Source organism: Harpia harpyja, chromosome 7 (genome assembly GCF_026419915.1).
Source record: "Harpia harpyja isolate bHarHar1 chromosome 7, bHarHar1 primary haplotype, whole genome shotgun sequence".
In the NCBI taxonomy this organism is placed as follows: domain Eukaryota; kingdom Metazoa; phylum Chordata; class Aves; order Accipitriformes; family Accipitridae; genus Harpia; species Harpia harpyja.
The window spans coordinates 22207143-22230850 of NC_068946.1; the positions used below are offsets into that span (position 1 = coordinate 22207143).

The window sequence follows — 23708 nt, forward strand, 5'->3', positions numbered from 1 at the left end:
TCCTGGGAGACCTCCTGACCAACACAGCCCACAGCATATAAGGGAGGATGGGCAGGAAGCATCTCTCAAGTGCTGCTGTTAGGAATGGAATTTGTTTGTTTGTTTGACAAAGAGTTCAGAGTAGGATGATTCTAAAGGTGTGTGGACAGAAGACACTCACAGAGACTAGATATTTTGAAGAATAACAGCTGATTTTTTGGTAAGTTTTCATGTCTTTCTAAACAGACTTCATTATTGGTGACTAAACTAGAACGACCCAGGATCAGAAATGTGCAAAGGAGTCGGATTTTAAGTTCAGTGGAAAGAATGCCTACCTAAAGACTGTGTCTTATCAAAAGACAGGTGTTATGGCAGCTTGTGGTAAAAAATGTGTCTTGAAAATTTCTTTTTAACTTCTACCTCTATAGCCAACACTTGGAAAATGCCTAGAAAATAAATACCATTCAAGTGACAACTGCACTAATTACTATTTCTGTAGCTGAAGACATACAGGCATCACAACTCTTTAGTTTGCATCTCCGAAGAGAAAGGAGAATCAGAGCCCTGCATCCACTTACCTGCAAATACAGGACTAAGGACTCCTTGGATACAAATAAACACTAATTTTGAAAAGAAACCCATTATACAGATAGAAGCTGCAATTCCACAGAGAGTAGAATCCATGCAGGCAATTCTTTAAAACAAATGTGCTGTAAAAGAGTGATTTTACCAAGTCATTCAACTGGGTAACTTACTGAAAAGTTATGATCCTAGAAGTTAATTTTAAACATTGTGATGTGAAGCCATTGATTGGTTTGGGTCAAAATATATAATTGTCCCAAATCAACTTTATTTATTCAATTGGAATAGTACTTACCTAATGATTTTCTTCAACATTAGTTGAAGTTCACAGTCTGGCCAAAATAGTCTTAACTGTTATCCACAAAAGCCAACACTGAATAGAGATGCTTTAAATTGGGGGAGGGGGAAAAGTCCATGTGTATACTACTACAGCTTCAACTCTGAAATACAGTAGTAATTGCTGATAATTCTCCACTCTACTGTGTAATCAAGTTAATCTTTCTGTTTGGATCTGTGGCCAGTTTTACTCTGGTGGATAAACTGAATGCTCATAATGGTCTCTCCAATGAAATCTTTAATCTTATATGAGTTAAAATAGTTGTTTTCTAATAGTGTTGTGAAAATATTCCCTTTCTGCATTAACTTCTGTATATTTTGTGTTTCTCCAGCTTGAGATATCGATCACTACACGAATGGAACAAAAATTCTGAAGACTTCTAAGGTAGGCTAAGGGAAGTTCATTAAGATAAAAGTAACTGAACATAGACATTGTATTAAGGGTTTGTTCTTGTGTTTTACCTTTTTAAAAAAAAAAATCCAACCCCCTTCTGTTTAGTAGCAGTGACTTTATTGGACTTCAGTTAGTGTTCTGTTGCTTAGCTTCATTCAGCACAGTCAAAACACTGATATTTCTAAGTACCTGAAATTCTGTTAGTTGCAATGAAATCTACCTACCTACCTGCTGACTGCAGGGGGTTTGTGTGCCCAGGGTAAGGCTCACATCTGCCAGCTGCTAGCACTGCAGGAGACAGGGCAGAAGCCATATGGAAATAAGATCTTTGCAGGATCAGCAATACGTAGAAGGCCTTTACAATTCCATTTGAAGTGTACCTTCCTGCACAAATAGTTAGGAAGCTAATTTAAGAGATTTTTGTCCCCTTAGGCTGCTGAGATTATTGTCTACCTGGATGTGTTTGAGCACTGACTCCAAAAATGACTGCTTTTCTTATGCAGTAAGAATTAAAAAACAAAATTCTTGGAAATTACTCGGAGCTACGCATTTCTTAGTTTATGTATTATTCTATAAATCAAGGTGAAAAATGGATACCTAAAGTGTTCAAAGACCACATTTACCATCATATGGGAAAATGTTGATGAAATGTGATCTGTGTATTTCATGCCTTGAGGGTTTTGGTTTTCCTTTAGTAGCTCCAATCACGAGACTCATAAATGGGGAAGACTGTTTGCCAGCAGATTTTCAGTCTGGTTGAAAGAAAACTGGCTAAAAGAAAAATGAAATTTTGACCTCGGGTCAAAGCAGGTTTAAAAAGCTTTTAAACAAACTACTTCCCTAGCATGCCTATTAAAATTATGGTTTGAAGCAGATAAAAGCTGTTATTAAAACCTGACCTATGGCCATTGCTGCTGAAAAACAATCTTCAAAAACTAAAATCTCATTATCATATCTTTACTTTGTGGTAGATACTCTTGTGGTAGACAGGGTCAACAGCTGGCTCTTAAATGCTTGGAATGTAATGTTTTAATAAAGAAAAAGCTAATACTTAAATCAACATTTTTATCATTTTCATTTTTATCCACTATGGTTGATCCTGTGAAATACTTAATAATCTTACTTCCTATTAAAAAGGATGCTCACTACATTGTTGGATAATGATTTTTGAGATTAGACCCAACTACAAAAATGATCTTCATCTTGAGTGAGAATCTGCACCACTCTTAAACAAGAGAAACAATTTTAATATGACAAATCTGAGGATAAGATACATGCAGCAAGCGGAGAGAAAAAGTACTTCAAGAACAAATTATTATTATTAGCAATCCCCTTAGTGCAGCTGGATCTCTGGTGGTGGGGTTTCTTTTTTCCCTTCCCCTGATAGAGTTAAGCCTTTGCTACATCATCCTATGTAAAAGAAAGCTTCCCAACTGCTGTTCTTGCAGCTTCTTTCTTTACAAGCAGTTTGTGTAATTTACTGGCCATACTGACGAGTGATTTGCTTTTGTCTTCTACTGCATCCCCACGTGGTTTAATGACCTTGTGTATTACAAGTGAGAATTTGGTTTGGTGTTCATCTGACTCTCAGACTTTGAGTTTCTCACTTCCTGAATAACTACATTTCAGCAGCTTATATGGTGATTTAGAATATATCTTAAAAAGAATATTCTTAGGATATCTTTGTCCCCATTACCAACATAATGAAAACCATGTACTTCTCAACATGTGTGGTAAATTCTTCAAAGGACTCTCTGTTAATAAGTGCTAAAGATTAATTAATTAAGATTGGAAACTTTTTTCATGCTGTACAAACAAACTTTGCATCTCACCCCAGGTTGTCTTTAATACAGTATTACTAATAGTGAACACTCAAACTAATATCCACTACTCAAGTGGATTTTAAACTACTTTAAAAAGACAGATATCTGTGTGAATTAAAAGCCAGGTTCCCTCAACCCCGAAGAGTTATTCATCCAAATGTCTTGTACTGTAAGCTCCTTGGAAAAGGAAATGCCTCTTGTGCTGAATAGTACATAAATAATTATTACAGTTTCTAACAGATGTGACATTGAGTTTGACAAACTGCATAGTGGATCAGCAGTAGAATCAAGGACAGAATCTAAGTCTGTCCCCTAGATGAACTTGCTGAGCTGCTGCTCTACTTTTACCACTACCTATCTTGAACAATGCCTTAAAATGCTGAATTATTTAACATTAAGCTTATATATATAGTTTTTTAATAGTAAGAAAGATACCTCTATACGGAGATATTTTGGACATGGGTGAAAGTAGTCTCTGTTCTAACAATTTTCTGCGCAAACAGTTGTTCTTGACTTTGAGTCTTAAACCATCTTACGGCTGGCTGAACCGGCTATGTGACAACACTAAATCTGGACACACAAATGATACAGGTAGCTACTCACTACTGTCAGTGTTAAATGCATTTTGAACTTTCCCAATGAACTTCTGAAACCTTTTCATGGTGCTGCATTACCAGGTGGATAAATAATGTTAGGAAACTGAGATTATGCATGGCTGTTACACTCTGGAACAAATAATAAATTTTGGCCATACAGCAGTCCAATAAGCAAAAACTGTAGTAAGCTGGGAAGTGTTCTCTGGGCTGTTGCTACATGCACTTTTCTTATCTCCAGAGAAGCAACACAACAGTGAGTTTGCATATTGAGGTTGAGAAACGTTTTTGGTGTGCATGCTTACCTGCTCGAACGCCTTCATAGAAGTCATGGCCTCTCTGAAAGATTTTAAAAAAAAAAAAAAAAAAAAAGCTGTAACGTGACAGACTCTATTTATCCCATCTCTCCCTATCCCACTTCTGCTTGAAATGCAAGTTTTCAAGATTCAGTTAAATCCCACTTGTACTGTTCTCATCTAGTCCTACTTTCTCTTTACTTATTAAAGAGCTCTATATCCTCTTGCTTAAATGCAGCCACAGCTCTTAAAAATCAGTCTGAACTGTAGTTAATCAGCCAACTTTTATGCAGTGTAAGTCCTCTCTCTGTGTTACATCTCATAGATTTTTCTAAAGAGTTTTGCATGATGGGGGCTAAGGTGTATAGGATCAGAAATTCTTCAGAGTAGCGCCATTCTTCAGGAATTGTGATGTATTCTGCAAACTTGAAACATTTTGCAGTTAAATGGAATCCTGGAAAGATCCAGTTATTTTTTTATGAAAGTAAACATAGCATTTCAATCCCTAAGGATGCTTCACTAGCAATGGAGACATAATACTAGTTTCAGGAAAGATACAGCAAGGATACTGTCAGGCACTACAACGTATCAGAATTAGATACATTTTAACATATTTTTTTAAAGCATTTACTTTAACCATCACAAATCATTTAATCAGACACACAAAAATCTTATTTTAAAATGTGACAAAGCTAATAATAATGATACCATGGGGAAGCTTTTTGAGGAATTCATTCAGATAATTCAGTTAGCAACTCTCTTCTACTGAAAAGATCACTTCCTCATATGTTATCCAAGTACTCGGACCTTACTACAAATAGTACTAAAACTTCTTGTTTTCTTTAATAGATTTATCACAGCACTCCTGAAAGGCAGTGATACACAAGTATTCCCATCCTGATGGGAACTGAGGCAATGAGAACTAAGTAATTTAAATAGGAAATCTGTTCAAGAACACCAGGTTTAAAATTATGGTCCAAATACAAAACTTTCTATATTGTAACATTATCATAGTTTTCTTAACAAAAGCCCTCTACCATTCCCATCTGACCATCATTAATGTAGTCTCCTTCAAGTTGCATATAAAGACATAGAACTGGAAGAAAGAAAGTGACAGCCTAACAAACACACAAAGAAGATACTGAAAATAAAACCCTTTAAATTGTGAGCCCTTGATGTAATCTATATAAAACTTAGTCTCTGAAAGACTTGTTACCCGTCTGTGGCTGGAACGAGACAAAGGGCTCAGCTGCTTGCTTACCATGCATGCTTGGCTCAGTCTGTATTCCATCATGAGTACATCTTGTAAGCTCATGGAAGCTCCTTCTCTGAGCTGTCTGAGAGTCATCTTTAAGGATGTAGGTGACATCTTATTAATAGTCTGAGGAAGACATTAACAATTATTTTTATTCTCTTCAATTTAGACACATTTGTAAGTCTGTCTTTTTTGAATTTTAAACTTTGTGAAGTAAATGATGGCACTCTTTCCCTGAGCTTACTTATGTGATACCTATTCCTCCTGCTCCCTCCCACCCTGCTGTCATACTAAATGAACTTACTTGCATAAACTTTTATCAGCAAGATCTCTGGGATGTATGCCATGACTTGTGGAAAGCCTAGAACTCCTAAAGTTGCATAATTTATGATCAAATTACTACTAGCTAGAGAATCTAATGCCGTGTGAAAGCCGTTTCCAAACAGATTCTTTTGAGAAGTGAAGGTAAGAGTTACAAGCAATTATACTCCATTTTTTAATATAATATATATAATCTGAATTGCTCTTAGATGTTACTGATATTGTAGCTGATATTAGTATTGTACAGCATTTAAGTTTTATTTGGTACAATAGTCAGAGTAGTAAGGTAATAGTGAAATTAGTCACAAACTTTAAGTAGTTGCTTTATGATCTTCTGCAAAGACTAGACAATATACTAAGAAGAAAATCGTGGAAGAAAAAAAATATTAAAAGAAATCAAATATAAATGCGTATTTGTCCAGGTTTCCTGTCTGGGATCAACAAATACTGCAGCAATTTAGTCCTACATTGCTCCACTGATAGGAAGCCTGGAGGTCTTGCCCTCCTCCTTTTGACAGAGCTACAGGCTATAAATGTTATGCAACAGACAGGATCTGTTCAAGGCACACAAACAAATGCTGTAAATCTGGCTCTCATGACTATCCTTCAATTAACAGCATGCCAGTAAACAGTAGGGGGAGGTGGGGAGAAAGACAAAAACCTAGTAAAGAAAACAGAACTGAGCTTTAAAGCTTTCAGGGTTGTGGGGGAAAGGAGCTAAATCTTATTGTTGCTGATCTTTGTTTTCTTGCTCTAAACCAGACTCTTCTTCCCCTGTAAACTCAACTGAAAACTCTGTATTATTCACAGTAAAACAGACGTTTCCTGTTAATTAGGACACTTTTACCACTACTGAAAAGCGGCAGATGGTAGGATTTGCCTCTTTACATTATTTTCATTGTATACATTAGACTCCTTACCCACAGACTGAAATGGCAGGTTTCCAGTCATGAACATTAACATTTTTTCTGCTCCCAATTACTCTTCATCCCTCTCCAGACACCAGCTGATACAGGAGTGACCCATTTTGCCTAGTTAAGCTGGAAAACATGCAATTGCTATACAAGCAGGAGGCTGTGCAATTGTACCTTAAAAGCTCTGGCTCTGTCATTCTGTTATTTGCATGTTGACCACTTTGCTTGAGAGAGAAGCTGGTTTAGAAAGAACTAATGCTGGCTCAAACTGTCAACATTTCCTGAGTTCTGGTAAAGTTCTCTAACAATGAGCTGCCTTTCAGCGGATAAAGAAACCAGCTATACCTCTATACATCACTATGTAGGTCTCAGATGGATAGCAACTCTTAACTGGACCCCTTATTTCCCATAATGTGCTGGCTTTACCTTTGAACTGGACCTTTTTTCCTTTGAGTTTCACATTTTGTCATCTAGATTAGAAAGTCTTTGCTCAGACCAGGTTAAACGGCATGCACAGTGCAACCAGATGGCTCCCTAGGTGAAACAGTAATGGCGAGTTCCTTCTGGTCAAAGCAAGCACTGAAATCGGGAATATCTGAAAACGGCACTTAACTAGTCTAGTGCATCCAGCAGCCGCCTTATCATGGCATATCAATGAGGTTGAAGGTGGAGGAGGCACTGCCATAAATCAAGCTCAAGGAAGAGGAATAAGGCAAGAAAATGGGTAGGTGTAATTGCAGAAAAATGAGTCACCAGTGTATCTATAAATAAATTATCCGTACAAAGAGGAGGAGGGGATCGGTGCTAGGGAACAAGCCTGAAAAGGAAATAGGATAGGCTGAAGTGGGGAGTATTAAAATGCAAAGAAGTCTTCATAGAAATATTTGACATCTATTCCAGTTTCTTTGAAACCATCTTGATTTCAACATGATCCTGAAAGCTACAAGCTGAATTTGCAATAGACCCAAATTCCAAAAAGATATTATCAGAAGGTGACTGAATTAAGTGGCACTGACTCAGTGGAGTCCCTTACAAGAAAAACAGCTGGAATAGTGGCTGCATCTTTTGTTTCCAAGGCCCATTAAAGCGTCTGACCTGAGCTGCTGAGGGTCCTTGAAGGAGGCTTTCTTTAACTTAAAAACAAACAAAAAAAACCTCCCAGAGGTCCAGTGTATCACTTCCCTTGCAATAGATGAAGACAGCCATCACTTACTTTCTGAGATACCAAAGCATTTTTTTCATCCATACCAAACAACGGTTCTGGATGAGCTTTGACAAAATATGAGTACCTAGCCAAAGCATCACAGGAAACCTGCTTAAGGACAGTTATATCACTCTTATTGGTCTGCTAACAGTTTCAGAATGCTTCTTTACTTGAATTCAACCCTACCGAGATACCATCCAGCTTCATTCCTGTAATCTCTCACACCCACTTGCTGCATATCCATTTAAAGTTTCAGGAGCTAGCATCTGCATCCCAGCCTGACCAGTGGATGTAGACAAGCTGTCTTGTAATTCTTAGTCTCTGCAGTGTCCTCCGCACCATACTACAAGTCATTCAGTAACAATGAAGGCTATTAAATCATGAAGTGTCAGTGCTCAGAAGGTGTGCTGTCCTGCCAAAAACAGCTATAAGAAAGCATCATGTGAAAACCAAGTCAAACATCTGATGCTTTTCAGATTTTGACCCCGCATGCTTACTTCATCCAATTAGAAGTGGTATTCTGTCACTCAGATTAAAGCTTTTTGGCTCATGTAAATCCTGAAAACAAAGTAATGCTATAAAAGGTTTTAAAAAATATTTTGAGTTCAAAAAGTGTGTTAGTAGTCTAGCTTTCTACCTATTTGTAACTGGGCTCAAAAATGTGATTTAAATCATGAAGCCATTCTCAAGTAGAATTTTAACAACTTTACGTTCTTCTTATTCATGCAAACCACTTTAGTATCAGATACATGAAAGCCTGCCAAGCAGGCATGTTCTGAAAGTAAAAAGCAGAAGTACTGTAGATTGAACAGAACCAGATACCTGGGATAGCACAGCTCACAGCATACTTGGATTATAGCAGAACTAGTAGTTCCATTTTATTAACACTAAAAGGTATCTGCACGTCCAAGGTGTGGATGTGCTAAGGTGTACCTCCAAATTAGGGTATTTGTATTAGACTTTCAGTTAAGGCTTATTCCACAGGCTTACTAATACATTTCATAATAAATACAGAGGGAAACAAAGAAAATAAGCATACATGTTGCTGCCACTGAATCCTTTACAGTCTCTATATTTATCATTTGAACATGCTGTTGTTCCTGTACCTGGACACTGAAGTAAAACCTTGGTTTCACAAAGTAACAGGAAACTATCATCTATGGATGTACTCTTGGTACTGTGATAATACCGATGAGGAAAATGACTTGCTTCACACAAGTCAGCAAACTGCTATCAATGATAATGTCTGATAATATCAGACTGTCGTGGTTTTGCTACATGTTCCCTGCTCTAACCAGTTCTTTGAACTCCACTCCTCTGAGCGATGTGACAGCAGGCCAGTGCTCTGTCTGTAGGTGGTATAAAATGCTCAACTGCCAGGGTGCAAGCTACCATTCTTCCTCCAGCTACAATTAAGTTTAATTACAATTCTACTTCCCTAGTAAAACAGCACCTCCAGTTCAACTGGCAAGCATTTCCTGGAGAAAGGCAGATTTATACCTGAATTCCTTTTTAAATTTTTTCCCCCACAAATGCATTTTCCTTCTTCGGTTTTGTGGATCTTTCACAGAAGAAATTAAGTATTTGATCCTACAAGCTTACTTAATCCTACTGCTTAGTACAGAATGTGTGCTGTTAGAAACTTGTCTGAAACTTAAGTACTTGTTCACATTAATAAGCCTTGCATCTGCTAAAAAATGTGTTTGGTTTTGTTTGGTTCCCCCCCCCCCCCCCCAAATTTCTGTATGGACAGAAGCAACTCATTAACATAGTCTCATCTCTTCAATAGAACAGGCAACAGACAATTGTTCGGGAACTTCTGTTGACTCCAAGGGCAGTCATTCATTTACGAATCATAAGAAAGAAAAAAGCTGTTATAAAGTCCTATTAAAGACATGAAATAAGAAAACTGAAGAAGCAACAAAAGAGCCATTTTTTTTTTTGTTTAGGAATTAAAAAAAAAAGAAATCAGTTACATGAAATCATAACTTTGAAGTAGATGACATAGTTTTAAGTTCTAAATTAAAAATATGAAACAAAGGTACACTCCTAAACAAGGAACAAGAACTTTGTTTTTTTAGTAGGGGAGATCTGAGTTATGAGGCTGCAGATGAAGGAAGCAAGTTCAGCAGGTTCGGGTAACTAGAGCAAATGTGGCAGAACAAACTGTCTAGTTAACATATTTCAGTAACAAAGTGTTTCCAGACTCCTTGCATATTTTGTAGTAGAAACTGTATTTTGAACAAAGCACCCTGTAAAGGCTATATGCTATTTTAAAATGTTCCACTATGTCTGATTATGTTTTAAAGTGCCATAAAACTGTATGAAATTAACTTAGGAAAAGGTATATGCAAGTAATTCTTGATTGTTTTCAACCTCCACTGCAACTAATCAATATAATACCCCTGCAGAATTATATTAAACTTTATAAAATCTACAAATAACATACTGCCTTGTAACTCATTACTGAGTCACCAATAATACCGAGTAACTCAATAAGAGCCACCAAAAGTGACTGCTATTAACATGCTATCGGTCTCAACAGACCTTAATACAAGTACTTTCCCTGCCACCTATAACATAGGGAAAAAGCGAAGAACTGAATCATACAGCCTATATAGTTGGGGAGAAAACCATGATCGTAGCCTATAGTAGAATTCAGGTCTACAAACACATAAAATGATTATTCTGGCACTACCTCATTTGACCAATTTATTCAATGAAATTTGAATACAAGCGGGCAAAAAAAATTAGCCTTCTCTTTCATTCAGTTCTGCTTTTGTAATACATACGCTAAACTTCCTGCAGTGTACTAGGCGTACTGATTGGCACAAAGATAATTTTAAAACTTTCTTTCTCAAAAACTGTTTGAGAGTTCCAGTGACAAAATGTTAAATCTTTAATTAAAAACTAAAACCAAAAATGTATCTCTATCTGGGACAAGATGCCTAATGTAAATGATACTACATTATAAAATTATATTCCTTCTGCTCAAATGAAAGTCCAAAGATGGTGGATGTTTTTATTTTATTACAAGAGCAGGATTTCTTCTGTGAGCTGTAACTAAAGTTAAAAGAAAGCTTTTGTTGGAGAAATGCTTGTGTTCTATCCAATTGTAAGTAATATTTTAATAGCTCCAAGACAAACTTTTACAAGGCACCTGAATACAGATACTTCAAAGGAAAAAGAGAAAATACACACATTACTTATAAATGAACATAAGTTGCTTCTTGCTTTTGAGGCTGAAGTGTGTATTATGTGGGTAGTATTACTGTACATTTTTTGAGTAGTGACTACATCCAACACTTAGAAATGCATTAAAAAGATAAAAAAATGCTTTGTGATGATAAATTGCTTGCTGTTTACCCAAATGAGATTATCTGGAATGGGAAAAAAAAAAAAGAACAATATTGTTCTGGCACTGTTTTATTCCAACCCTTGGCAATAAAATGAGAAGCTATAAAAGGAACCTTTGTCACCAACATACCCCTGATCGTGGGGAGGGGAAAAGGAAAAGGGAGTTTGTTTTTTTACTAGATTATAATTTTATGCAACATATGATGGTATTCACATTGTGTGGTTTTACAGAGGAATATTCTTGTCTGAGTAGAACTACTGACAATCCCACAGGACTATATGTGAGAACCTGAGGATCTCGGTCCAATATCCTACGGGTGTTATGTAGTATTAGTTATGTTAATAAGGTGACTAAAGTCTGCCCCATGATAAAGTAAAGAACCAGACTTAAAATATCTAACAAAAATAACATAGAAGACATTACCTCTAGCTGCTTAATGGCAAAAGGAGAACCATCTTGCTTTAATTTTCTAACAATTTCTTCCATACTATTTGCTGAAAAAAGACTAAAAGAAAAAGAAAAGTTAGTAAATGAATTAACTGCTCCAGCCTTCCTCTTCCATATGAAGTGCTAGCAACAAAGAAATTGGAAACAGAGTGTAACCAGCTGATTTGGCTTTTCTTAGCAATGTGTTCTCTGTTGTTCATGTTTAAGTAATTCAGTTGACAGGCATCTCCTCTTCCTTTACAAATCTCTAGCATTTCAATAAACCTCACTTACAAACTCTGATATTTATAGAGAAACTTTAATTACTATCATTGGTCTTATCTGTATTTTTATAACACTTCAAATCTTTAGCTATCAGCTCCATTCTACTGGTTTGGTGTCAACATCTGTCATCTCTGAACTTAGTTACTGCCATCGTTCTTCAGGAGTTTTAGCTGCTGCTTATCACTCTCACTTATTTATCCTTCCCTTTCTGAAATACAGAAGTTCCAAACAATCATACAAATGGCCTTATACCAATGAGTAAATGCACTATGCAACATTTCCTGTCCAACTGAACAATTACTCTCACAAATCCCCATCCAATTTCTATAGAAAATGTTCATTTTAATGTGCCATAGGGTAGTTGCTTAATATAATGATGTATGAATCAGGCAAATATGCTCAAGTATTTAAAATACTGATGAGTGAAATATTTAATGAGCTTCAAATAAAGCTCCCTAAAGACAAAAAAGTTTAAATGACTGACTTGAATGTCATTTCTATCACCTTATCTGTGGAACACTCAAACTGTTACAGGATTTAACTTCATATTCTCTATCCAAAAGAATAAAAAAGAGGAAAAATTGCTGAATACCTGTTAATCTTCTCCATATGTTCATCAAGTACAAACTCCTTTTCTTGATCAACTTTGCTCTATTTAAGAAGCAAATACATATTTTACTTGGTTATTTTAGACTGAAAAGCTTATTGCTGAAAAATTCCAATGACTTGTGTTACAGAAATATAATATTATAAATGAACATTTAATATTCATAAGACACTGAGATTTTTAATGAATTACAATTTTGCAGTGTGTATAAATGAACTTGTCACTTTATCTTGTGAATGTTAAAGATATCACGCATATTTGACTGGGTGGTTATCTTGTACACAAGTAATCATGATTATTCTATCAATAACTTTCTATCAAATATGTTAAGAAAGCCAGTGTAGATACATCAACTCAAAAACCTGAGAATGTTTAAAAAAAAAAAGTTTGATTATCTTAAAAAAAAAATACAGGCATGTATATATGTATTTAAAAAAAAAAAAAGACAAAAAAATGCATTTCTCTTCCTTATCTTTTCACTGTCACTTTACAAAATTTTACTTAGCTAAAGAGCATGAAAGATCTGTTGGCCTTATGTGGAGAGGCTGTCAACTGTTTCATATCTTCTGGCATTAAGGGGTTTAGGGCATAAGCAGATGTTTCAGTAACAGCACTGAAGCTGAGAGAGGTTCCCTGTCATTTCAGCTCTGGTAACTAAAAATACACAGCTTCCTTTTCCATTCGGTGTCATCTTGTAACGTGGTATACTGAAACACATAGTCACTCCTATTTCATAGCTTTCTATTTTGTCAAAATAATCAGCACTACTATGTAAATTAGCTTATCCCATTTATTTTTCTAATTAATCTTTATATATGAACTTAGTAATTCCAAAACAGAAGTAACAAGAGTAGGCACTGCTCATTTTAAAGCCAAACAACTGGGGAGTAAAACTTAGATTGACTGAATATATTGAATCATGATTTGACTCCAGAATTTTCCTTTCTTTTGAAATAAAATTACAATGCACATCAAAACAGCTAAAATAGCTACTGACTAACCTGATTGTAAAGCCAAAACCTTTTATTTTCACGCCCATTGTTACATAGGGCTAATGCAAATACTGATTATATATTAACAATACAGTTACATTCACCTCCAAAAATCACAACAGAGAACTATGGGTTTGCCCACTGGGAAAACAGCATCTTTCTCCCCCTGAAAATACTGCTTTAAGACCTCAGATGCTTTCTCTACAATGTATCTGCGCTTTGCTAATGCTTACCCTATTGATAACTGCAGTGCTTATTCACAGTCTTTCAATTATCTCAAGGTTACAAACATATAAAATATTTGGGAAATTAAAGGAACAACTTGAACCTTTAAATTCAGGCTTCAAATCTGGACTGCAGATGGTCTGCATCAAAATAATGCTAAAATTTACATCAAATGCATCAAGCTAGCAAAATATTTCTTCAGGTCGATAAAGAGAAAGTTTCTAGGATGGAAACATACCATCCACTTCAAGTGAGCAGCACAGCATTTAATAACGGGCACGATAACTCCTGCAGCCTCTGGACTAGGCCAATAGTTCTACCCCTGTCATTTGTGTTCGTCAGAATCCCTGAATTTCAGGCTAACTTCCCAGATTGCACTTGCCATCATGTACAACTCCCAGTCTGCTAGTGGCTATCTATTTTGCCTTCTGCAAAGCATGCTAGAAATCCAAGAGTAACAGGGGAAAAATTAAGCTGCAGTATTATTTTCTGCATCACCATGCTACTGGCTGGAAACTTACATACACACATAGAAAGAGAGCGAGCTGATCACAGTCGGAATTTGAGGGGTATCCAAAATGAAAAAAGAAGTGAAGAAAGACTTTTAAATTTAAATTTTGACGACTGTAGGCATTAGAGCTTCAAATTAGTATTTTATGGAGTGCAAAGAGTTTGGAAACCTATTATTTTTTTAACCATAGAACAAATGATCATTAGCATGGATAAAAAAGAATATGTATTTACATATATTTAACAATTCTGCTTGATTTCAGTAACTGATCAGATTACCTTCACATGGTAAGAGTTCAATAAGTCTGCAATATTTTCTGTTGAAGGAGATTTCAGTGCTATCAGGTCTTTCTCTAAGGCAGGTAGCTATTAAAAACAAGATTTAATTAAAAGCAAGTAAAACAAAATGTACTACTTTGATTATTACTGCTATGGTAACAGTACTATATAGTATATATGTATATAAACACCCCCCTATCCCCCCCAACTTTCAGACAGATCTTAGAGGTAGCAAGTAAACAATACAAGGAGCCAGAGTTCACTCTTCAGGATTGAACCATCTGGATTTAATTATGTCTGCAGTGATCAGCAAAGAACTCTGCTTCCCAAGCAGACACCGAATGCAGTGCTACAGCTGCAGCAGGTAAAGCCAGCCTACAACAGTCTGACAGGAAAGAGCAGGAGCCTGGCAACCATGCTATGCTCAAAATGGTATCTAACTAGCTCCACAATGACAGTCATGGGTCTTTACACAGAGAAAGCAAGCAAGTCATTGTGTCTCCTTCACTTATGTCCGTGCAAGTTACTGGAACATTATGACTCTGACTTTATCAAATATACTAATTTTTACACTTTCTTGCAGCCACTGTAAGAAACAAATAGGATATCTGTTAAGAAGACTGATAAAGAACACATTAATGGAGTGTTAACCTAGATTAAAAACTTTGCAGCTGTATAAATAATCTCTAATTTCAGATACTGTTGTCTAGATTGTACAATTTTTCAAGCAACTTCAATTATGCTCAGTAAATCATGCCCTTCAACAGTAGAATCATGAAGACAGCAACACTTGCTCCCTCTTCCAAGCAAAGCTGTCACTAGCTGGCAAGTGTTATAATGACAGCTTGAGAGTATCTTAACGATCCCTGTTCACAGTGCATGGCCAGCTAATATAATTGTGCCTCTGCATACACTCAAGTTGGTAAAAGTATATTGGTGTGCTACACAACTCAAACTTGTCATTATGGCTGTAGGCTGCACACTTGCTAGCACTGGTTAGCAGCTTACCTTTTCAGATTCTACAAAATGTGTAGCGATGCCAGCTTTTAGGACATCTCTTCCTTTCAGCCTAAATCCTGTTAGTGCAAGGTAATAGCCAATCTTTCCTGATAGTCTTGGCAAGAAATATCCTCCACCTACATCAGGAAAAAGGCCTGTAATAAACAAAACAAAACAAAAATGTGAAGGGAGAACTTGTCCTAATCATGCATGTAACTTAGTAGCTATTTCTTCTTGTCTCACTTTCATCTCCCTGACTTAGGCATGGCTCTCTTGCCCAAGTTTCTCCTTGACTTGGTTTGATTATTTCTCTGTCATCAAAACCCTTCCTAAAAGCAAACTCTTGAACACCTTCCAAAATATCCTTTCCACTGGCACATAATTTACAAACATATACCAGACAATAGTGTTCATTCTATTTGCCAACAACTTGAGACATTTTTAGATGCCTGAAGAATCAAGTGTGCTCTCAGCAAAAAACAGAAGTGAACAGAACAGAATTGTGAAATAATTTGTACAAACTCAAATTGGATGCTGTTTTTTCTCTGCAATCTTTTATTACAATAAAAATATCAAACAATGATGAAGTGCCTCTTGCACAGCCACGTTTGAACCAATTTGGGGGCTAAGAATTCATTAATAGATCAACAATATTGCCAGGGTGTTCCTGAAGGTGGAGGCATGAGATGCTGACCTAATACCTGGCTCTTTGACGGGACTATGACTAACCTGCAATTTAAAAAAAATTACAAAACTTCCCAGTTTAGTGACTGTCTTACATTTATTTTTTTTTTTTAAATCTACAGAGTAGGGTAATTTTTAAAAATTCAAAGCTCTGAATAAAATTTATAAGACTTTAAAGTTGTAATTGAAAAATATATAACTACTTTTATCAAAGTTTAAATATTTAAAATCATCACTTTGTCAGTATCTACCTTATTCAGTTATATACATTAATCACCTACAAAATAAATTCAAATGCTTATTGTAACTTTTAACATACTTAAACTTAAGAAAACTTAAGCTTAGCTGTGTCAGTCTCAGAAATCAAAATGGAAAGAAGCAGTGTCCAGTTACTACTTCAAAATAATCACCAATAGGGCATTCATGAAACTGAAAGTGTTTTGAAGAAATTAAAGGTGTGGTGTTGGGGTTTTTTTTTTTTCCACTTTGAGAGAATAAATGAAGCATGAAAATAAATAAAGAATACAAATGACCAATAAGAAACTCAGAAAACACTTGCCAAAGCAGAGATATTAACTGGGAAGATTAAGATGTACATAAGGAGTTTAAATGGGGTTCTGACAGAAGGTGGTAATTTTTCACTCACAAGTAAAAGCTTTCAGTCACAAAAGAGCCAATGTATGTATTAGAGAAAGACCCTATTACAAGTACTTTCAGATGTGGGAAATTAGTGGTCCCTGAATATTCCTCCCCCTTGGACGGAATCAAGGGGAGATTTCTTACAGATGGCTTCTCTTCAGTGTTTTCCCAATAATCTTTACAGTTCACACTGCCTTATGTTCTCTCTTGCCCATCTCTCAGCTTTTCTTGTGGTTGCTTCTTGGTCCTCTCTTAGTTCTGCTGACTCTAATACATCACAAAGTTGGTTTTAGGAACTACTTCCTATCAGTTATAGTTGTAGTATTCTGTTCCCATTCCCACTGATGTGTGTGTTGCCATTAACTGATTTATTCCTCATCCCACAGACATACAGCTCTTCTCCTAAAATGCTGAATGTCTTGTTGGCACCCTTTAAAAGCCCTAAGCTGTATTAACCCCAATTCATCACTTACCTTCTTTTTCATCTGTACTCCCATTCTGAATAGTCTACTCTGCATTTTACCTTCTCAGTTTGAGCCATCATATCTATAATGTCGATGCCAAGACTGTCATTTAGTTTTATGTTTCTGTTCATCTGTCTCCCCTTGGATATCCTATTACTGCAGAAAAATCCCTCATTTCAAAATGAAACTTCTCGTACAAATGCCCTCCAAAGCAAAAAGGCAATTACATTTTTCTCCTCATCCACCGGGATTGCAACAGCAACAACCTTTTCCTCTTTGCTGTAATTAACATAGTGATGCTGAAGTACTATTCTCCCCATGCTCCAGTAAGTTTCCAGAGGAAAAGCCATCTTCCTCTTGGGATCTATAGGGCCCTTCCACATGGCCATACACAGGGAAATTAGTTCTAAATAAACTATGATGTTGATTAGCTTAAGTTGCTTTAGAGGCAAATAAAACTAAATTGAATGGTTTCTTTAATTATTAAGGAATTTTCAAAAAGGATTAGTGAAGGTGTAACTAATCTACTTTAAACTTACTTGATTGCATAAACATAGTCTGCTGTAGCTTCTACTGTATCCTTTTCAAGGACCCTGTCTTCCTTATAATTTTACTCCTCTTGTCCCTGTTCTACATATTCCTCCGAATTCTCTCAGTAATGCTTCCCATATGTTTCTGCTTGCTGCTGGGTTTCTCTTAATGAATTCCATATATTTGATTTTTTTTTTCTTTTTGATAGCATTGACCAATTATTTCTCAAATCCCTACTTAAATAAAAGAACTGAATGTCTGCTGGGCTGACCAGGATAAAAGCCTATGCCTGTAATGCTGACTTGCAGTCTGTGCTCTGAGACAGATGCAAGACCCTTCACTGTAATCCCAATTGTGAAACTCTGCAGTTGCCAAGCATAAGATAAAGGTAGCGCTACTACATTGCTACCTAATCTTGCAGAGGTGGTTGGAGATTTATTAGTAAATGACTTACAGAAAACTAAAAACTTAGGTGGATATATAAGAAAGTGTCCACTATTATTACACCACCACCTTAAAGCCCACCTCTTAAAATATACTTTCATCTTTTGTTCTTCCCACCAGTGTTTTTTCCATACCCTCCTACATCTAAGCTGCTTTCCAGTGCTTTATCTTATCTATGTCAGCTTCAGACTCCTACAATCTAGAATTGCCTTTTATTTCTATTTGCACAGTGGCAAATCCATCTACATCCTTTTATTTATGGTTGTGTATAAATGCAGAATAATTGTGTGAAAATGTAGCAGCTGAATGAATGCTTTGTTTTCATTTCACAGAAAAGGTGTAATGCTTACTGAAATAAGTGAACATATGAAAAAATGAATTAATACAATATCTAGACAGCTAGACATTTTAAACGTACACCAGAGATCAAAACAGCTAAGCCCTCAAATCCAAACAGGTTTCAGTGGTTTTACTTCTAATAGATCCTAAAAGGGTTTTAATTACTTTCTTTCCTAAGCAAGTTCTAAGCTTTTCCTTTACATGTCTTCACAGTCTATTTTAGTTTAAATAAGTTCTTGTCAACACAAGAAATGTATGTAAAGTACGTAATTTTTGTTATTGTAAGACTACTCATATCTTTACCTTTGAAGAAGAAAGTGAAGAAGGTATCTTTATTATTAGAATAATTTTATATGCCAAAGAACCTCTCTGTTTAGTTTTAAAAAAAACGAAAAACAATTATTTCTTTCAAATGGGTATCTTGTACAACAACTGATTATGAACTTCAGGGGATTAGCAAATTCATGTTGTATTAATGCTCGAGCTATTTAGTTTACTAAGTTTTCCTTCAGCACAGAAAGATATTTGGAGGGCTGCAATAGTTTTTGCTTTTCTCATCCCAAACTTAATTGTTCAGAAAAATTACATGACATTTATCAACTAGCAGGAATTGCTCTAATATTTTTTTAGGAGTTAAAATGATAATGAGCTTGCTTATATCTGGGGGCTTGTTTATGTTTTCTTTGACTTGACACAGTTCATTTAATATTTTTGGAATTTTAGAATGAGTCTTGTGAAATGTTTCACACAGGCTGGATAGCAATAAACATTAGATAATATGTGCAAGACACCCTTTAAAAATATGAAAAATGCTAGACCTTTTAAGCATTACTAACAGGGGGCACTACAAAAATCCAATCATTGGCTAAGCGGGTGTTTTAACCTTAGTTGTAATGGCATTATTGTACTTGAAATATTCTCAACAAAAGCAGAATATTATAACTTTTATTCTCTCTTCAGAACCAAGTCCTGATTTTTTTAATGTTATTTCTTAGTTTTAATATTATGTTACTGTTTGGAAATCCTTGTAAGAAAATAGTGGTCACTACTCCTTACAACTAATTCTTTGAGGTGAAACTAAGATGAAACCTAATAGCACCAGACATGGTGCCATTTAAGCTGTTTAACCACCAGATAAGGTTCTCTATTCTGAATAAATGTGTTCAACAGGGCCACATATTACAGACTAGCCTCATGCTGCTGCTTGAGGACATAAAGATAAGAACAACTGCAATCATCCTTCAGCTGCCTTGCCTTGGAAAGATGTAGAAACTAGAAATTTTGCAGGAGAGAAACATAGGATAGGTTATAGGTTTTGAGCACTCTTCATAAACATTGTTGATAAGCAGGGAGAAAGGACTTGGACATTACTGAAAGCATTAATGGAGTATGTATGCCAGCCAATAACAGGTTCAACGTTGGTGCCAGGATTGTCTTGAAGAGAAATGTGAATGATTTCACAGGAGGGTTCACTTTAATCTGACTGACTTTTCTTGAGCCATACCACCATCTTCACATAGCTCTGAGACACAACATTTTCTTTTGTACATCTCAAGAGTTGACAAAGAAGCTGTAGGATCAAACATTAGAAAACACACAAGGTACATGTTGCTATTTAAAAAAAAAAAAAGACACTGTGATCTTGCCTGCACACAATCTGTACACAACTGTAATGGGTCTACATTAATAATCTACAAGAAAAACTGGAATTTCAAAATCTGTCTCATTAACATTGCAGATAAGCTTGTAGTACAGCCAGTTCAACTCATACTGAGTTGCAAACGTAAAGTTGACATACTTGCACTGGGATCTTCAGACTTTATCTGTCTACATCTGTAGCAAAGACTTAGTTCCTCAGATCTACTTCAATTTTTAAAAAATTGTATCCTGACAGTCTTTGTGTCAGTATAGACAGTAAACCCCAGGCTAAGAACATCAATGATCAACCTCCCAGAATACAGATACATTTCTATTAATATAGTAGAAAATACTTTCCATATATGGTCATCTCCAATTCCTTTTTAAAATTCTTTCATTACCACCACTGCTTTCAGTCAAAGGCATTTCATCATGATTACATAAGCAGTGAAATTTTAAACATGTTAACATGTGATAATCTGTTAAAATACTTACCTATTGCTGTTTCTGGCATTGCAAAAAGTGTCTTTTCTGTAGCAACTCGGAAATGTCCATGGACTGAGAGGCCAACTCCCTATGCATGGAGCACAAGCAAAGAACACAGTTATAAAACTACTGGTAAAAATAATCATAACCATAATCCTATGTAGCACACCTCTTGCTTTGCTCTACAATTAAATAATATTAGATTTACCATGCACATCTCAACAAAATATTAAAAGGCGTTTTACAGTTCAAACACTAATAAAGAATCATATTACCTTTATGATTTGGCTGAAATAGCTATTCTATGCTTTAAAAGACTGATGAGTCATACAGAGATTAACTTAACCCACGAGTGACAGCAACAGAAACGAGTGACCCCATTTTCTTTTTCTCAATTAGACTACTAAGGGAGTTGACATCCTTTTGATAATGTTACCCCATCTATAATTTTTGCACATACTTCAAACCACCAACAAAACCAACTTTGGAATATACATGAATTGCACAAAGTTATAATTATAACCCTTTTAAAAGAAATAATAATTAACTATTCTTATAATGTGATAATTACCTATTTTATCAATACAGAAGTACTTTAAGCAGGAAAAGCTTTCAGCATTATTGATTAAAATTCAAAGTATGTGGTTATAAACTCACTTATTTAACCTGGGGACTTTTGTTCTCCAAGTCAGACATAGAATTCACATTTCTAAGTACCTGGCCCTCTTCTCTAGCAGTCCTTCCTGATGTGTCACTTCCCTCAAGAGCAGAAGAGCTCCTGGTGTTGTCTATCATATTTTCTGATTTAGGCAGTAAGCAGCAGCAAGGCCCAATAAAAATATATTTTTTCAGTTCACACAAAATTAATTTAATTTAGATAAATGTTCAAGAGGCAAACTGACAATTTTAAAGAAAAATGGTTATCTGACAAAGTTACTATTAATTATTAATAATATTTGAAGTAATCCAAGAATATTTGGATTACTGGGCACAACCACAACATATGGGTAAAGAAGTCTCACTTGTCAAAGCTTATCTACATGATACGTGTCAATAGAAATGTGTGTTAGAACCTACCTGGAGACAAAACCCGCTACTAAGTATTTCAGAAGAAGCTTCTTCATATAAATATTTTTTCTCTCTTCCTTTCCACTGTTTCAGCTTACTTTCTTTCCTCACTGTTAAATTTCCCTTTGCTTAGTCATTCTATCCATCCAATTTTTCTGTTAGAACTAAGATATCTTAAATATCATTGGCCAAAAGAAGTCAGTGTCTGGTGAAGATGTAATAGATTTTTAAGTAACATTTATAATTGTTTAGATACTAGAAAAATGGCACTTTACCCAGCTAAGGCTACTAGTCTTCACAAACGTCTTCACAGTATTTCATACTTTCCATCAAAAACACTGGGATTAATTGGGTGATACTTGCTTGGACCTGCATTATATATCTGATAGGCTTTTAAGGGAAGAGTAGAATGTAGTAGAACATCTTTTTTATTTTGCTTATCTACAGAGATCTTTGGGTGCGTTTTACATTAAAATTTTAAAAAATTATCTCAATTTAATAAAAATTACATCCATTTCTTCACACCATTCTCACACATTCTTCCCTGGCCTCTCTTACAATTCTGCCCAGCAAGAAATTAATTGTGACTGCTTGTTCCATTAGGGCGATACATGACTAAATTTGAAAACACCTTCAAGGTTTTGCTGTAAAATTAATATCTGCCAGTGTTGGGTTTTAATATAGATGTATGAAGTTTTTAAGATTCCAGTCTAATTTCCTGAAAAATGGACACTTAAGGTAACTAGATATCATACTTCATTTTATATCCAGAGACTAAGCCAAATCTATACACATGAAGTACTGCTGTTTCAAGGAGGCAAATGGGATTTGAGCAAATACCCGAATCTTATTTGTATAGGGTCCAATCCTATGTCTCATCCCTTATCTGTCCTTCAGCCCTTTCATTTGAGGACTGGTCAGAGGCTGTAGATCTCATTTGAGCAGCAGTAAGGGCAATGGCCCTGTATTTAGTTCTCTTGCAAATGCAAAGCTACATGTAAAGCTACATTCACTCCTAAAACAGCTCTAAAACTCTTAAATGAAATGGAAATGTGACTTCATCACTTCCAACCTTTTTATATATCATAACAGCACATTTTCACTGCATTTGGTAAAGACTGCTGTTATTTTTATGCATGTTCAGCAACGACAACCTTTTTATAAAGATAATGAAATTAAAAGAAATCATGCCCATTTTGCTCTTTCTAATGCTTATTTTTTTCTAATCCTGCATCTAAGAATACAAATACTATCTGTCATAAAGCATTTTTCTGGTTTATTTTCTAGACAATCAGAAGTTTGTTTAAGGACTCAAATTTTCAGCTTGAATATTAAGTAACAAGGACTAGAGTGTGAACTCCATGAAGAAAGCTTCTCTTCTAAGCTTGTTTTGTTTATAGTGATAAAAGTAACTGTAGAGTTTTAATAATAAAAAGTTGAAAGAGGTAATTCTCTTTTGAAAGAAGTAATTAAATCAGATTTCACTTTCTCAAGTGCTTAAGCCATAATTGGATTAGTTTTCTAGATAGCTTGAAGTTTTATAGTATAGATAAAAGCTTAATTTCAGATATATATTTAAAAGACTAAAACTGTATTTTCTTCTTATCCATTATAACGAAAATGGTGCAAATATGTCCTTACTTCTTTGAAGATAATTTCTAAATAATCCAACATTAAGATAAAATTAGGAGAGAAAAATGAGTTAATGCTTTGAGGGTACAAACCCCAGTAATTTATTAAACTGGTGATCATATGCTTTCATATGTTTGTTTACAACTTCCTAAATGGTTATTTTAACACATTCCCTGTATGTGTTTAACCTTCTCCATCTAATACAGAGGACAGATGCTTATTAGTTTAATAGTATCCTGCGTAAAGAATGAACTTTTCCAGTCAGAAGTCTAAGTGCATTCCCCCTCTGTTTCTGGATTTTGTAATTTATTTTTTTTTAAACTTTACTGAAAACTTACACAGCTGGAGCCCCACCTAGGAGGTCATTCATACTATTAAAATACCTGCAGTTGGGCTGTGCTCACT

At 35.4% G+C, this 23708-nt stretch overlaps 2 protein-coding genes across 5 annotated transcripts in view; one reads left to right on the top strand and one right to left on the bottom strand.

Annotated features, from left to right (window-relative positions):
• C7H2orf88 (chromosome 7 C2orf88 homolog) overlaps positions 1-23708 on the top strand; it is a 58394-nt gene that overhangs the window by 17096 nt on the left and 17590 nt on the right. Inside the window, exon 5 of one of the 2 annotated variants that reach the window (XR_008235910.1) lies at positions 1230-1282. The gene's annotated coding sequence lies outside the window, so the exon portion shown is untranslated. Of the gene's footprint in view, positions 1-1229; positions 2348-23708 lie in introns of those variants that run through there. The other variant, XM_052791736.1, reaches the window with a different exon arrangement.
• The window catches only part of HIBCH (3-hydroxyisobutyryl-CoA hydrolase), a 49748-nt gene that overhangs the window by 3352 nt on the left and 22688 nt on the right, over positions 1-23708 (bottom strand). For 2 of the 3 annotated variants that reach the window (XM_052791731.1, XM_052791729.1), the window contains exons 7-13: positions 20613-20691; positions 15388-15533; positions 14380-14466; positions 12359-12417; positions 11479-11560; positions 5265-5384; positions 4013-4046 (exon numbers count right to left, since the gene is read on the bottom strand). In XM_052791731.1, the coding sequence (XP_052647691.1) occupies positions 4013-4046; positions 5265-5384; positions 11479-11560; positions 12359-12417; positions 14380-14466; positions 15388-15533; positions 20613-20691 (607 nt within the window). Of the gene's footprint in view, positions 1-557; positions 690-4012; positions 4047-5264; positions 5385-11478; positions 11561-12358; positions 12418-14379; positions 14467-15387; positions 15534-20612; positions 20692-23708 lie in introns of all 3 variants that reach the window. The other variant, XR_008235909.1, reaches the window with a different exon arrangement.